The sequence below is a fragment of the Capricornis sumatraensis genome, chromosome 17, assembly GCF_032405125.1.
Source record: "Capricornis sumatraensis isolate serow.1 chromosome 17, serow.2, whole genome shotgun sequence".
In the NCBI taxonomy this organism is placed as follows: Eukaryota; Metazoa; Chordata; class Mammalia; order Artiodactyla; family Bovidae; genus Capricornis; species Capricornis sumatraensis.
In genome coordinates this window covers 75,084,903-75,098,529 of record NC_091085.1, presented here as the reverse complement: position 1 = coordinate 75,098,529, position 13,627 = coordinate 75,084,903, and the positions used below count along the sequence as shown (strand labels likewise).

The following is a 13,627-nucleotide window of genomic DNA, read 5'->3' as shown; positions in this document are numbered from 1 at the left end:
TTGAGCCAGAGCCCACACTTCAGAAGTTACAGCAACCTGGTTACCTCACTCACGCCCAGAAAGGGGGGGGCCTCAACCCTGTTCTGATGTGTGGGCACCTGGGTTCATTCCTCTTTCCTTCTCTGTTCTGTGTGCCCCTGGCCACTTGGGGAAGAACATGAGCTCCGTGAGCCTTCTCCAGGGGCCAAAAGGCCAGGCTCCCCAGCTGGCTGGAGTGGGGTGTGGGCTGAGGGGGGGCCTGGGTCCCGGCAGCACCCCATCACCCCAGGGCAGGGATGCTTTGCTCCACCGGGGTCTTCGGAGCCTCTACGCTTCCTCTTACCTAAGCCCGTGTGATCTGTCGTGTGCTCTGCTCAGGGTCACCCTTTCCAGTCCCCTCCAACCCCTACTTTCTCGCCTCTGAAGTGGTTTCTTAGCAGATCAAGTGCTGCCCCTTGGGTGTTCCTAGGTGCAGACGCCTCCCCTCTTCTGGGACAACTTGTGTCTCAAGTGTTTACTTAGGTGCAGGGGGCCCCTCTGGGCAGGTGGCTGACAGGTTCCAGCCAAGGTCATGGCCAGGTCAGGCTTAGATACTTTGGCCTGGGACAATTTATGGCCCTCTCCACCTGTGCCACCCTAAGGCTGGTGTGGGTTTTCAGGGCTGCTCCTGGGATGGTAAGTGGATCCTGGGTCACTGGGCTGTACCTGGGGTGGCAGGATGGATAGCACTGGGCTTCCAGCACCTTGGGGATCTCTGAGAAAGGGCTCCTCCGGCTGCTCAGATACACGGTGACCTGAAGTCACCAAGTGTGACGACAGCAGGTGGGCCCACGGGACGCACCAGGGCCAGTGATCAGAGGGAGCCCGCAGCTTTGAGCAACTGCTCCTGGTCAGGCAGAGCCCTCCCGGCCATGATCCCACATTCCCTCTGCGTTGCTCAGGGACCTAGTGACCACACACACCTGACACTTGTGTTTGAGAGGAGATTCCACAAAGGCCGGGAATAGCTTGGAGGGGAGACTGCACATGCCATACATCCCAGTGGTCCTTGCACGTGGCAGGCCTGTCTCCAGATCCCGGGGGCCGGCAGACAGCTGCTCCGGGGGAACTGCCTTTCCAGATCAAAGCCTCCCCCAGGGCCTGGGGCAGTGCCCCCGCCCTCCTGTGAGCTTGCTGCGTCTCCCACTCTGACTCTCCCCCCATGCCAGCTCCCAGCGTCTCTCTGGCCACTGGGGTCACCTCCCTGCAGCCCCACGTGGCCTTCTGTCTTTCTGGGAGCCGGGTGCAGATGGCTGCCAGTGTGGCAGACCCCCAGGGAAGGCCAAACGAGGAGTAGCCCAGGGGCTGGGGGAGGGGGGCAAAGTGCCCAAACAGGGAGCGGTGAGGCCCAAGGCCTACGTGCCCATAGGACAGCCTCACTCTGAGAAAAGCCAGGCCCGCCCGCAGGGGCTGGGCCCTCCTCCCAGCTGCTGTGAGGGATGGCACCAACTCTACCACCCACAGCCACTGCAGCTGCAGCTCTCCATCTCCGGAGGCCTCTCCTGGAGGGGCTCCGGTTCCCACGCTCTCCCTCCTCACTCTGTGCACCACTCTCTGCAGCTCCCCTCTGGGTCGGGGCAGGGGGGTCGTGGGACCAGAGACAAGAGCCCTCTCCTTCCCCGCCAAGCCATTCCAAAGCCCACCCTGTCCCCATAAGAAGGGGCATGGAGACCACCGAATGCCTAGGCCATGGGGAATTTCTCATCCTCTTTTAAAAGGAGGGATAATTAAAGGAGGGACTGCTGGCGCCCGGGGTCACAAGACGCTGCCTGGATGCTCTGCCATATACACTGTTCTGAACAGAGAGGCAGCTTAGGAGTCACCAGACAGGGCGTGGCTTGGGCTCCACGGGACCTCAAGCTGCTCAGGGACGAGGCCAGCAAACCCAGTGAGGAGTTACTGAGCACCTAGAAAAGCTTTCGGTGAAGTCTGCTGAGTGAATAGACGGCTGGACATTTCTTATGACCATCCCTCAAACCTATCTGCTGGTCACCAAGCTGCACAAAGAAGCCATAGAAAGTAGCCGCGGGTGAAGGTGTCAGGTTTGACCTGACGGCCTTCCAGGCTGGAGGAGAACCATCCTTGCCCAGAGCCCAGAGCTAGCACAGAGCATGGGCCTACATCATGGGCAGGGCAGCTAACGCCCAGGAGTACCGGACCAGGCCACCCCTCGGAACAGCCTCAGAACGCTCTCTGCCTGGCCTGTTCCAAAGCAGCAAGACCAGGAGAAAGCCATCTGTGCATGGACAAAACTGGGAAGAAGCACTACCTACCCACTACCTGACAGTCGTCTAGAATGTACCTGAGCCCCACGCCTGATGCAATCATCCCGTCACCTCAGGCCCCCTTGTTCCAATCCCCCACTCCTAGATCAGAGTGAGACGCACGGGGCACAGACCGGGGACCTTGAGTCTCTCTCCTGAGTGTGGTGATGAAGCAGGTTGAATCCAGGCCAAGCAGCCCACATGTCAGGTGCCCGCCCAGTCGGAAGACTGCTGCCCCGGAGGAGGCCAAAGGCGAGGCAGGGAAGAGTCGGTGGAAGGAAACCATGGGAGAGGCAGTCCCCAGGGGCGTCGAGTACAGAGGGATGTCGTGTCCTGGGCGTGGAGGGGGAGCTTTTAGTCACTCACAAGTGGATTACGGTCATCTGGTTGACTCTGACACTTGAGCTTCTTCTTAAAGATGGAAATCGAAGTAGAAGGCTCGTAAAAAATGCTCCAAATTTCCCCCGACGGTCCTGGTTGATGACAATCCCTAAGGTCCCCCGAGGCAGGAACGCGATGGGATCTGTCCAACAAAAATATCTTATTAATTTTTCAAGTAGAACAGAACTAAGCATCCAAAGCAACCTACCATTTCATGAGATACCTGCACCTATAAAATGGGATACTCGGTGAGGAGGCCTGGGGAAACCTAATAGCTGCCTTTAGAGACTGGAGGGATCACCAGGCTGACCCAAATCCCATGGCATGGCAGTGCAGTGGGGCAGGGCCCAGCTCAGAGTAACGAAGAACCTTCTAGCTGGCAGGATTATTCCAATCTGGAAAGGGCTGGCCTGAGAGATCATGAGTTGTCAAAAATCTCTTTTTAAGCAGATGAACTTTTTTCGAATGACACTTATTCACAAGCTCACCTACCTAAACAGGATGAAGGCAAACCTGCTCTGCTGGGAGTGGGCCCTGCTTTTCTCCCCACCTGCCCTCCCTGTGTCAGCCCCTCGGGCTGCTGGGTGGGAAAAGTGCAGAGGGACTGGGTGTCAGATGGGAGACGCACACGAGCTTTGGGGTCTCGGTGCATGGTGAGGTGCTGGGCCCCAGAGAGCACCCCGTCCCCTCCCTGCCATCGGGGACACACAGATGGGACTACGCCTGAGAGGCTTCCCTGGAGTATGTGAACTGTGACTCAAAAAAAGAAAGAAAAACACACACATATATATATATATATGCATCCAAAGCAACCTACCATTTCATGAGATACCTGCACCTATAAAATGGGATATTCGGTGAGGAGGCCTGGGGAAACCTAATAGAGCCTTTAGAGACTGGAGGGATCAGTAAACAATAATAAGGACATTGTTTTCCCTGAAAAATGTACAGTGCAGGGTGGCAAGGCCTATGAGTAGTGCCAAAGTGGCCAAGGGCAGCCTTTACAGGGCAATAGAGGAGCCAGCATTTAATGTATGAGTCTGCGGCAGCCTCAGGGCAACTAAGCCCACGCATCGCAGCCACCGAGCCTGTGGGCTGGAGCCCTCGAGCTGCACAGCTGAGCCCACGTGCCGCAGGTGCTGAAGCCCGCACACCTAGGCCCTGTGCTCCGCAACGAGAGAAGCCACTGCAGTGAGCGGCCTGCGCACTGCAGCAAAGAAGCCCCCACTCGAAGACGCAGGACAACTGAGTCAGAGCACAAGCCAGAAAGTTGGGGAAAAGGTAGCTTTTGCACCAACGCTCCTCCTTGAAATGGAGGAGACTTTATGTCAATTATCTCAATAAAACTGGGGGGAAAAGAGAAACTGAGAGAGCCTGGACTGGGAACCACAGGAAAGACAGAGCAGAGGTCCCGGAAGACGAGCAAGCCCTTCTGTAGGTGCACAGGCTCCCGTGCAGAACAACCGCCCCTTTCCTGAAAGGCAGAGCAGTTAAACCTGAAAAAGTGGAAGCAAGAGAAGGAATTTTTTTCCCAAATTGGTCAGAATTGAAGGGTGAAGCTATTATAAGCTTCCTAAATAACTGCTTTAGAATAATTATTAAACAATAGTTAATAAAACTTCTCTTCCTAAGACTGTCTCACAGATTCTAGACGGCATCAGGAAATATACCTGGTATTATCCTAGGAATCTTTGCTGTTACGTAAATCACAAATCAGCACAAATCAGAACAAAGGAAATTGTCCTGTTTTATGCCCAAACTATTTCAGTCCTCGTGAAATGATATCCTCTAGACTGGGGAGCAAACACAATCCCTCAAACCTCAGTGAGATTTGTTCAGGTGGACAATTCACTCTACAGAGAATGAGGGATGTCTACGGCTGTACACTGCCCCGTGTTGAGCACTTTGGAATTGTGTTCTGATGTTACAAGTGTTTTCAGACAACTGAAACGAAGTAGGAAATTATCTTCCCTTCCTGGGGCCGGGCAGCTCCCGTACTCACCTGAACGTGATGTGCAGAAGTATCTTTGCTACAATGGCTGTGACCGTGAGGATGAGGAGTGTTGCCAGGCCATACACTGTCCATCCTGCAAGTGTAAAACACAGGGGTGAGTCTGCACAAGGGGTGAATTTCGGACTGGGTGTGAGTTCAGTTTTCAGGAGGAGGTCTGCGTGGAGCCCTGAGGGAGCCCTGGCAGCTCAGGGTCGGGGGGCAGGCTGGCTGAGGGGTTCCCGGCAGGTGGGCATGGCCACAGGATGCAGCTGGAGCAGGGCTGGCATGGAGACCCAGTCCTCTGAGCACCTCGCCTGGTTCCTGACTCCCCTGTGGAGAGAGGCAGGCAGTGTGGTTCAAAGAACACTCAACTCAGAGTCAAAAGGGGTGGTACACATTCCATCTCCACTGCTGGGACCACTGTGTGACTGCAGATGAGTTACATAACCTCTCTGAGCCTTGGTTTCCTCATCTGAGGAATGGGATGAGTCAACTGTGGAATGCTACAGATACGCAAAGGACAGGACACACAGGGAGGGGCTCTCCTGCCTGACTCCCTGATGCGAGTCCTGCAGGGCAAAACCTTTAGAGCGGGGAATCACTAATGGTATCTGCAGCTCTACCAGCTCCTAAAGACTGCAATTTCCTTGGCAGAAGAGGGAGCGACAGTCTGTGTCCAATCAAGTCACCAAGCTTAGACCACAAGACTACTGCTCCCTCTCTACCCTACTCCTGTGGGGGCTGCCTTCACAGCTCAGGTCACTATCTGACTTCTCATTTCGCTTCTTGTCTTTCTCCTCCCACTTACAAGTGGCAGGAGGGCAGGGATTTTGTGTGGTTCTCTGTACAGTCCAGCACCTACAACAGAGCCTAGCATCATTAAAGCATTTACAGATCTGTCCAATGACTGAGGAAAGAGCTCTGGCAACTGCCAATGCATTTAGTGAACTACAAGTTGGGGCTGTGGAAAACACTGGATAAGCTTATTACATATCGTGTCCTAAAGGAGGTGAGCACTTTGCCTAAGGACTAAGGAATCAAGCCAGAGAGAAGATGTCCCTCCAAGGCCAGGACAAAGAGAGTCATGGAGCCAGGACCCCCAAGCTGCCTCGGAAAGGGAAACACCCAAGAGTACCCTGTTTCTGTAACTGCCTAGGGTGCTGCTGCCAAGCTCTGTGGCTCCCACCCCTTTGATGGTGTCTGGGAACGGCTACCTGGCACAGTCTGGCGTGGGTGGCTGGGGCTGGTGGTGATGACGTAGAGGACTTTGGAGGACCGGGCAGCGCTCACACTGAAGTTGGCCTGCTCCGTGATCACCTCGGCCAGCATCTGGTTGTCAGTGGGCTTTTCCTGTGGTGGGTCTTCCTTGATGGCTGGAAGATCAAAAGGAATTAGCTGGGGGAAAGCAGGTGGAGATGCCAAAAAGGAGGTGGCACTGGTTACAAAGAGGGGGCCATTTTCTCTGGTTCAGTCCTGGGGGCAATTCTCTGCCCTGGCCCCAAAGCAGAACCTGCCAGGCTCTGGCTCTGAAGAAGCCATCTGATGTCTCTGTGTGGACTCCCGGACATGCTTTAGGGTGGTCCTTCCCTTGTGCCTCTGCAGCTACGGTCCCTCAGCGTGAAAGGCCCTCTTGTTTCCTATCTGTCTGCCCCAATCCTACATGTCCTTCCAGCCTGCCCCACCTGTACACGGGAGCCACACACTGACTGAACTCTTCTCTAGGCTCCTGACATCCAGGGCAGAGACTAGGTCACGGATGCCTTCTGTGTACCCAGCACACGTATCCACAGTACAGGAGCATAGCTCCATGTTAGGATGGTCTGAGGACAGTGAACCAGGCTTTGGTGATTGGCAAGGGTATTCAGAGACAGGAGGATGAACCAAATGACCTCTTTGGAACCTTCTGATTCTACCAATCTCAGCTCTTTTAGTTATTTTAGCCTTTCCATAAAAACTGTCACGAGAATGACTAAAACAGCAAAACTCACAGGTGGCATCTCTTCCCTGTATCATGCAGCATGTACAAGTTATAAAACAGGAAGTGGGAAAACCTGCAGGTTGATTGGGCAGCTCCTGACACGCAAGAAACACCTGAAGTCCGCACATCATAACGAGGTGCAAGGGGGGCCCGAGGAGGCCGGGGCATTACCTTGGTATAAGACGGCAAATCCCTGGGCTTGATTGATGCGATCAGAGAAGAAATACAAAATGATGAAATCCAGAGAGATGTTAAAGGACGAAGGCGGGCGGTTTCTCCCATTGAAACGGACCAGGACGCGGTGGGTGTAGCCATCCAGCAGCTCCACCATGTCTGCAGAATCCCGGATGTCAAACAAGGTGAAGTTGAAGTGGATGTGCGCGGCTCCTGGGACCCGGATGGTCCAGTAGCAGACCCTCCCTGCGGCGTAGGCATCAGGAAAGTCAGGGGAATACACCACAGAGGTCATGGCCGAGTAATTCCCACCACAGGCGCCAACCAGACCTGCAGGAGACAAAAGGACACCAGCCCTCAAATCGGGGGCTTGGCCATGGGGTTTGCTTTCCAAAGTGTTACAAACGAAACTTCTGAGCTGATGGGATCCAGTCTAGTATGTTGCTTTTTGTCTGCAAAACCAGACCATCTTATGTTTCAGGATCGAATCACAGAATGAGTAGCTTAAACCCTGAACAAATGACTGGAAGCTTTTTTTTCTCCCAGGAGACCTCAGAGTGAGCACACAGCATGGCAGTACAGCCAGGCGGGGGCCGGGCTGGAGTCAGAGAGTCTGGGTTCGGGACCAGCTGGGCCATGTGATCCCAGGGGCTCACTTCACATCCAGACTTCTCACTTCTCTCGGCTTTGAGGGTGGAGAGACCACCACCTGCTCCTGTATTATATGAATGTGTGAGGACAGACAGATGAGACAAAGCACATGAAAACACAGGCCTCTCTGCAGGGGGTACTCAGTGAAGTGAGGGCCTCCCGGGTACCTTAGGGGTGCAAGGCTCATGGGAGGGGCCACACTTGTTTTTGAAGTGGGACACTGTGGCACAAGAAATGACCTTCTGAAAACAGGAAGTTCCCTCATTACTCTGCACCAGCACATCTAATGTCTGGACCCCCGGTTCTGAGCAGCAGGTTCAGGGAAGGGGACACACCACTTCACAGTCTTATGTGGTGAGGTGAAGACAAGAGCCTAGAAATCAAAGTCCTCAAGAGGAAGGGCAGGCCCAGGATTTACAAAGCAGGCCAGGTTGTAGGGGGCACCCACTTCCCTTTAGGATGTAGAAAGCTGCTTCCATCCTAACACTGAGAAGAAGCTCAGAACTTTTTCTTCAACCCATCAGAAAGCTGAGGTCTCAAGACAACCAAGGGATTTTAATTCTAAAAAGAAGCTCCTCTGAGGAGAGTCAGGCCACACAAAGTGCTTCATCCTTGACAGAGCACAAGCAGGAGAGTGGGCCACCATGAAAGCAAGGAAGAAGAAAGCAGCTAAAATTTTAACTAATGTCTAAAGGCTGAATGTGGACCAGCCTCTCAGTCCAGGATGCCTGGAAGCCCCAGACACACAGTCTGCACTCACTTGTACGCACTTCTGTGCAGGCCTCCATCCAGTGCCCATGAGAAGGACCAGGGTGGGGCAGGAGACCAAAGGGTCCCCATTGGTGGGACCAGTGGGCAGGAGGTGATGAGCTGCTGCTGGGGGACTGATACCCTGCTCTCTTCCAGAACCCTCCTGGAGCAAAAGCCTGAAGTTGAGAGGAAGGGGCCACACACTCTTCTGCTCCCAGGCCCCTGTCTATCCCTGGGAGCTGCTGTTACTCTTGTCAGAGTAACCAGGAGAAGACTCATTGCCTTTGGAGGAATAGCAGAGGCAAAAGGCACCTGCCCCTGGCCTGCAGCAGGTGCTTAGTAAGTACTGCAGGTGAATGACTGCACAGCAGGGAGGCGGGGGCAGACAATGGGCGGGCTGGCTTCCCTGGCCCAGGGTCCCCAAGCCTTGGACAGCGCAGGGCCCGGGGCATACTCACTGTCGAAGATGATGACCCTGCCATCACCCCCACAGGGCTGGGTGTGGTCCCCAAAGCAGACGCTGCTGCACTCAGTACTGGCTGCCTCCCCGTCCTTCCAGTAATCAGGGTCGTTTCCACAGAAGCAAGCGTAGCCCGACTCTATCCCGGCAAACTGCCATGACAGAAAAGCAGCACTTGGTAAGCGTCAGTCGGGGTGTCAGGTGGCCTGGCCGGGTCAGCCCCTCGGCAAGCAAGCACCTTGCCCTCCCAGCCCACCTTCCCTGGATCCTCTGCCCAACTCTCACCGCACTTCACTACATGCTGGCTTGTAACTGTGATTGTGTACCACCACGGGTGCTTCCCCTCCTGAGCATCTCTTACTTATGTTTGCAATTCTACTGTATTTAACTCAGTTAAAGACAGGGATCCCATTAACTTGAAACATTAATAACAGCTAAACATTTTATTGAATGTTTACTATGTGACAGGTGGTAAATGCTTTGAAGTTAGTGCTTATTGCAAACTTATTGTAGGCCCTATGAAATACATTTTAAAATTAACTGATTTATTTATGGCTACCCCAGATCTTTGTTCCTGTGCACAGGTCTCTCTAGTTGCAGTAAGCAGACTTCTCATTGCAGTGGCTTTGGAACGCAGCCTCTAAAGCGCACGGGCTTAGTTGCCCTGTGGCATGTGTAACCTTCCCAGACTAGAGATCAAACCTCTGTTCCCTGCATTGGCAGGTGGATTTTTTCTTTTTTTTTTTTTTTGTTTGTTTGTTTTTTACTTTTCTTTTGGCAGGTAGATTTTTAAACCACTGGACCACCAGGGAAATCCCCTATTTAACATTTTTATTTTTATATTACCATACAATACAACTATTTGTATGGTATACAGGCCTAAGAATTTTAACCCATGAATAAATTCGTACAACCACCACTACAAGCAGGACACGGAGCATGAGCAGTAACCTTTCTCGTACTGTTGCTCTATAGTTCCCCTCTGTGAGCCCTCAGTTCAGTCGCTCAGTCGTGTCTGACTCCTTGTGACCCATGGACTGCAGCACACCAGGCTTCCCTGTCCATCACCAACTCCCAGAACTTGCTTATTAAACTCATGTACATTGAGTCAGTGATGCCATCAAACCATCTTATCCCCTGTCATCCCCTTCTCCTTCGGCCTTCAATCTTTCCCAGCATCAGGGTCTTTTCCAATGAGTCAGTTCTTCCCATCAGGTGGCCAAAGTCCTGGAGTTTCAGCTTTAGCATCAGTCCTTCCAATAAATATTTAGGACTGATTTCCTTTAGGATTGACTGGTTTGATATTCCTGCTGTCCAAGGGACTCTCAAGAGTCTTCTCCAATACCATAGTTCAAAAGCATCAATTCCTCGGTGCTCAGCTTTCTTTATGGTCCAACTCTCACATCTATACAGGACTACTGGAAAAAACCATAGCTTTAACTAGACGGACATTTGTCAGCAAAGTAATGTCTCTGCTTTTTAATATGCTGTCTAGGTTGGTCATAGTTTTTCTTCCAAGGAGCAAGCGTCTTTTAATTTCATGGCTGCAGTCACCATCTGCACTGATTTTGGAGCCCAAGAAAATAAAGTCTCTTACTGTTTTGATTTTTTTCCCCATCTATTTGCCATGCAGTGATGGGAATGGATGCCATGATTTTCATTTTTTGAATGCTGAGTTTTAAGACAGCTTTTTCACTCTCCTCTTTCATTTTCATCAAGAGGTTCTTCAGTTCTTCACTTTCTGCCATAAGGGCGGTGTCATCTGCATATCTGAGGTTGCTATTTCTCCCGGCAATCTTGATTCCAGGTTGTGCTTTATCCAGCCCTGCATTTCGCATGATGTACTCTGCACATAAGTTAAATAAACAGGGTGACAATATACAGCCTTGACTTACTCCTTTCCCAATGTGGAAGCAGTCCGTTGCTCCATGTACAGTTCTAACTGTTGCTTCTTGACCTGCATACAGATTTCTCAGGGGACAGGTAAGGTGGTCTGGTATTCCCATCTCTTTAAGAATTTTCCACAGTTTGTTGTGATCAACACAGTTTAAAGGCTTTGGCATAGTCAATAAAGCACAAGTAGATGTTTTTCTGGAACTCTCTTACTTTCTCTAGGATCCAATGATACTGGCAATTTGATCTCTGCTTCCTCTGCCTTTTCTAAATCCACCTTGAACATCTGAAAGTTCTTGGTTCCCATACTGTTGAAGGCTGGCTTGGAGAATTTTGAGCATTACTTTACTAGTGTGTGAGATGAGTGCAATTGTGCAGTAGTTTGAATTCTTTGGCATTGCCTTTCTTTGAGATTGGAATGAACACTGACCTTTTCCAGTCCTGTGGCCACTGCTGAGGTTTTCAAATTTGCTGGCATATTGAGTGCAGCACTTTCACAGCATCATCTCTCAGGATTTGAAATAGCTCTACTGGAATTCCATCACCTCCACTGGCTTTGTTCATAGTGATGCTTCCTAAGGCCCACTAGACTTTGCACTCCAGGATGTCTGGCTCTAGGTGAGTGATCATGCCATCGCAGGTATCCGGGTCATTAAGATCTTTTTGTATAGCTCTTCTGTGTATTCTTGGCGCATCTTATTAACACCTCTGCTTCTGTTAGGGCCATACTGTCTCTGTCCTTTATTGTGCCCATCTTTGCATGACATGTTTCCTTGGCATCTCCAATTTTCTGGACGAGCTCTCTAGTCTTTCCCATTCTATTGTTCTCTGCTATTTCTTTGCACTGATCACTTAGGAAGGCTATCTTCTCTCTCCTTGGTGTTCTTTGGAACTCTGCATTCAGATGGGTATATCTTTCCTTTTCTCCTTTGCTTTTCACTTGTCTTCTTTCCTCAGCTACTTGTAAGGCCTCCTCAGATAACCATTTTGCCATTTTGCATTTCTTTTTCTTGGGGATGATTTTGATCATAGCCTCCTGTACAATGTTACAAACCTCCATCCATAGTTCTTCAGGCACTCTGTCAGATCAAATCCCTTGAATCTATTTGTCACTTCCACTGTATAATCGTAAGGGATCTGACTGAGGTCATACACTAATTAGTTTTCATACTATAGTTTTAACTTTTTAAGACTGTCATATGCTAGAGACCAAATGTCCATGTCTGCCCCTCCCCTGCAAATTTATATGTTGAAAGCTAATTCCCAATGTGATGGTACCTAGTGGTGGAATCTTTGGGAAGTGATTCATGAGGGCTTGTGCTCATGAATGGGATTAGAGCCTTTATAAAAGAGACCCCCTTTCCCCTTCTACCATGTGAGGACACAGTGAGGAGACAGCCATCTATGAAGCAGGAAACAAGCCATCACCAGACACCAAATCTGCCAAAGCCTTGATCTTGGACTTCGCAGCCTTCAGGACTTTGAGAAATGAATTCTTGTTGTCTTTTATTTAATTGGAATATAGTTGGTTTACAATGTTGCATTAGTGAATGCTTGGTTAGACCAAGTACTTTGCACACCAGTCAGAATAGACTCAGACACACTATACGCAGAATCGTATTCTGAGGCTGGCTCCTTTCCCTCAGCATAGTCTCTCTGAGGCTCCTCTGAACTGACCTAAAGTTTGCTGAGTGGCAGTTTATTGCATGAGTGTACCACAGGTTGCTAATCCATTGAGTTGTTTTGTTTTTCATGATTATAAAACAGAGCTGCTCTAAACATTTGTGTATATTTCTGTGTGAACATAGGCTTTCCTTTCTCTAGGGTAAATATCTAGAAATGGGATTTCTGGGTTGTAATTTCTCTACATTATTAACATTTGCTTTTGTCCTTAAAAAAAAAAATCAGAGCCATCCTAGATTAATTATTGTATGAAATGGTATCTCATTGATTTTGATTTGCATTTCCCTAAGACTGGTAATACTGAGCATCTTTACTGCACGAAGTGTAAAAAAATTTTTTCGATTGACCAACCTAGATAGAATATTGAAAAGCAGACATTACTTTGCCAACAAAGGTCCATCTAGTCAAGGCCATGGTTTTTCCAGTGGTCAGGTATGGATGTAGAGTTGGACTGTGAAGAAAGCTGAGTGCCGAAGAATTGCTGCTTTTGAACTGTGGTGCTGGAGAAGACTCTTGAGAGTCCCTTGGACTGCAAGGAGATCCAACCAGTCCATCCTAAAGGAGATCAGTCCTGGGTGTTCATTGGAAGAACTGATGTTGAAGCTGAAAGCCCAATACTTTGGCCACCTGATGTGAAGAGCTGACTCACTGGAAAAGACTCTGATGCTGGGAGGGATTGGGGGCAGGAGGAGAAGGGGACGACAGAGGATGAGATGGCTGGATGGCATCTCCAACTCGATGGACATGAGTCTGAGTGAACTCCGGGAGATGGTGATGAACAGGGAGGCCTGGCGTGCTGCGATTCATGGGGTCGCAAAGAGTCGGATACGACTGAGCGACTGAACTGAACATAGGTAGAATGTTGAGCACATTTTCATGTGCTTATTGACCATTTGTACATCTTCTATGAAGAAACATGTATTCAATCCTTTGCTCATTTTTTAATTGGGCTGTTTATCTTTCTATTGTCACACTGTTAGAGTTCTTTATATATTTTGGGCATTAGATCTTTATTCAGATATATGTTTTGCAAATATTTGCTCTATTCTGTGAGTTGCTGTTTCATTTTCTTAATAGTGTCCTTGATACACAGAGATTTCAAATTTTGATGAAGTCCAATTTATTTTTTCTCTGATTGTCTGTGCTTTTGGTATCCTAACTGAAAAAATCATTGCCTCATCCAAGGTCATGTATATCTGTACTCATATTTCTTCCTAAACCTTTATAATTTTAGCTGCTACATGTAGGTCTGTGATCCATTTTAAATTAATTTGCATATATGAGGTAGGGGTCCAGTTTCATTTTTTTCCATGTGGATATCCAGTTGTCCCAACATTGTTTGCTGAAAACACTGTTTTTTTCCCATTGAATGATATGGCGCC

The 13,627-nt window shown here is 50.0% G+C and overlaps 1 protein-coding gene across 2 annotated transcripts in view; it reads right to left on the bottom strand.

Moving 5' to 3' along the window:
- Window positions 1-2,364: 2,364 nt before the first annotated feature.
- Window positions 2,365-13,627, bottom strand: part of KREMEN1 (kringle containing transmembrane protein 1) — a 51,043-nt gene continuing 39,780 nt past the window's right edge. The window contains exons 5-9 of one of the 2 annotated variants that reach the window (XM_068990139.1): window positions 8,668-8,821; window positions 6,806-7,138; window positions 5,831-6,029; window positions 4,666-4,761; window positions 2,365-2,805 (exon numbers count right to left, since the gene is read on the bottom strand). In XM_068990139.1, coding sequence (XP_068846240.1) covers window positions 2,637-2,805; window positions 4,666-4,761; window positions 5,831-6,029; window positions 6,806-7,138; window positions 8,668-8,821 — 951 coding nt within the window. In that variant the 3' untranslated portion in view covers window positions 2,365-2,636. The remainder of the gene's footprint in view (window positions 2,806-4,665; window positions 4,762-5,830; window positions 6,030-6,805; window positions 7,139-8,667; window positions 8,822-13,627) is intronic. The other variant, XM_068990140.1, reaches the window with a different exon arrangement.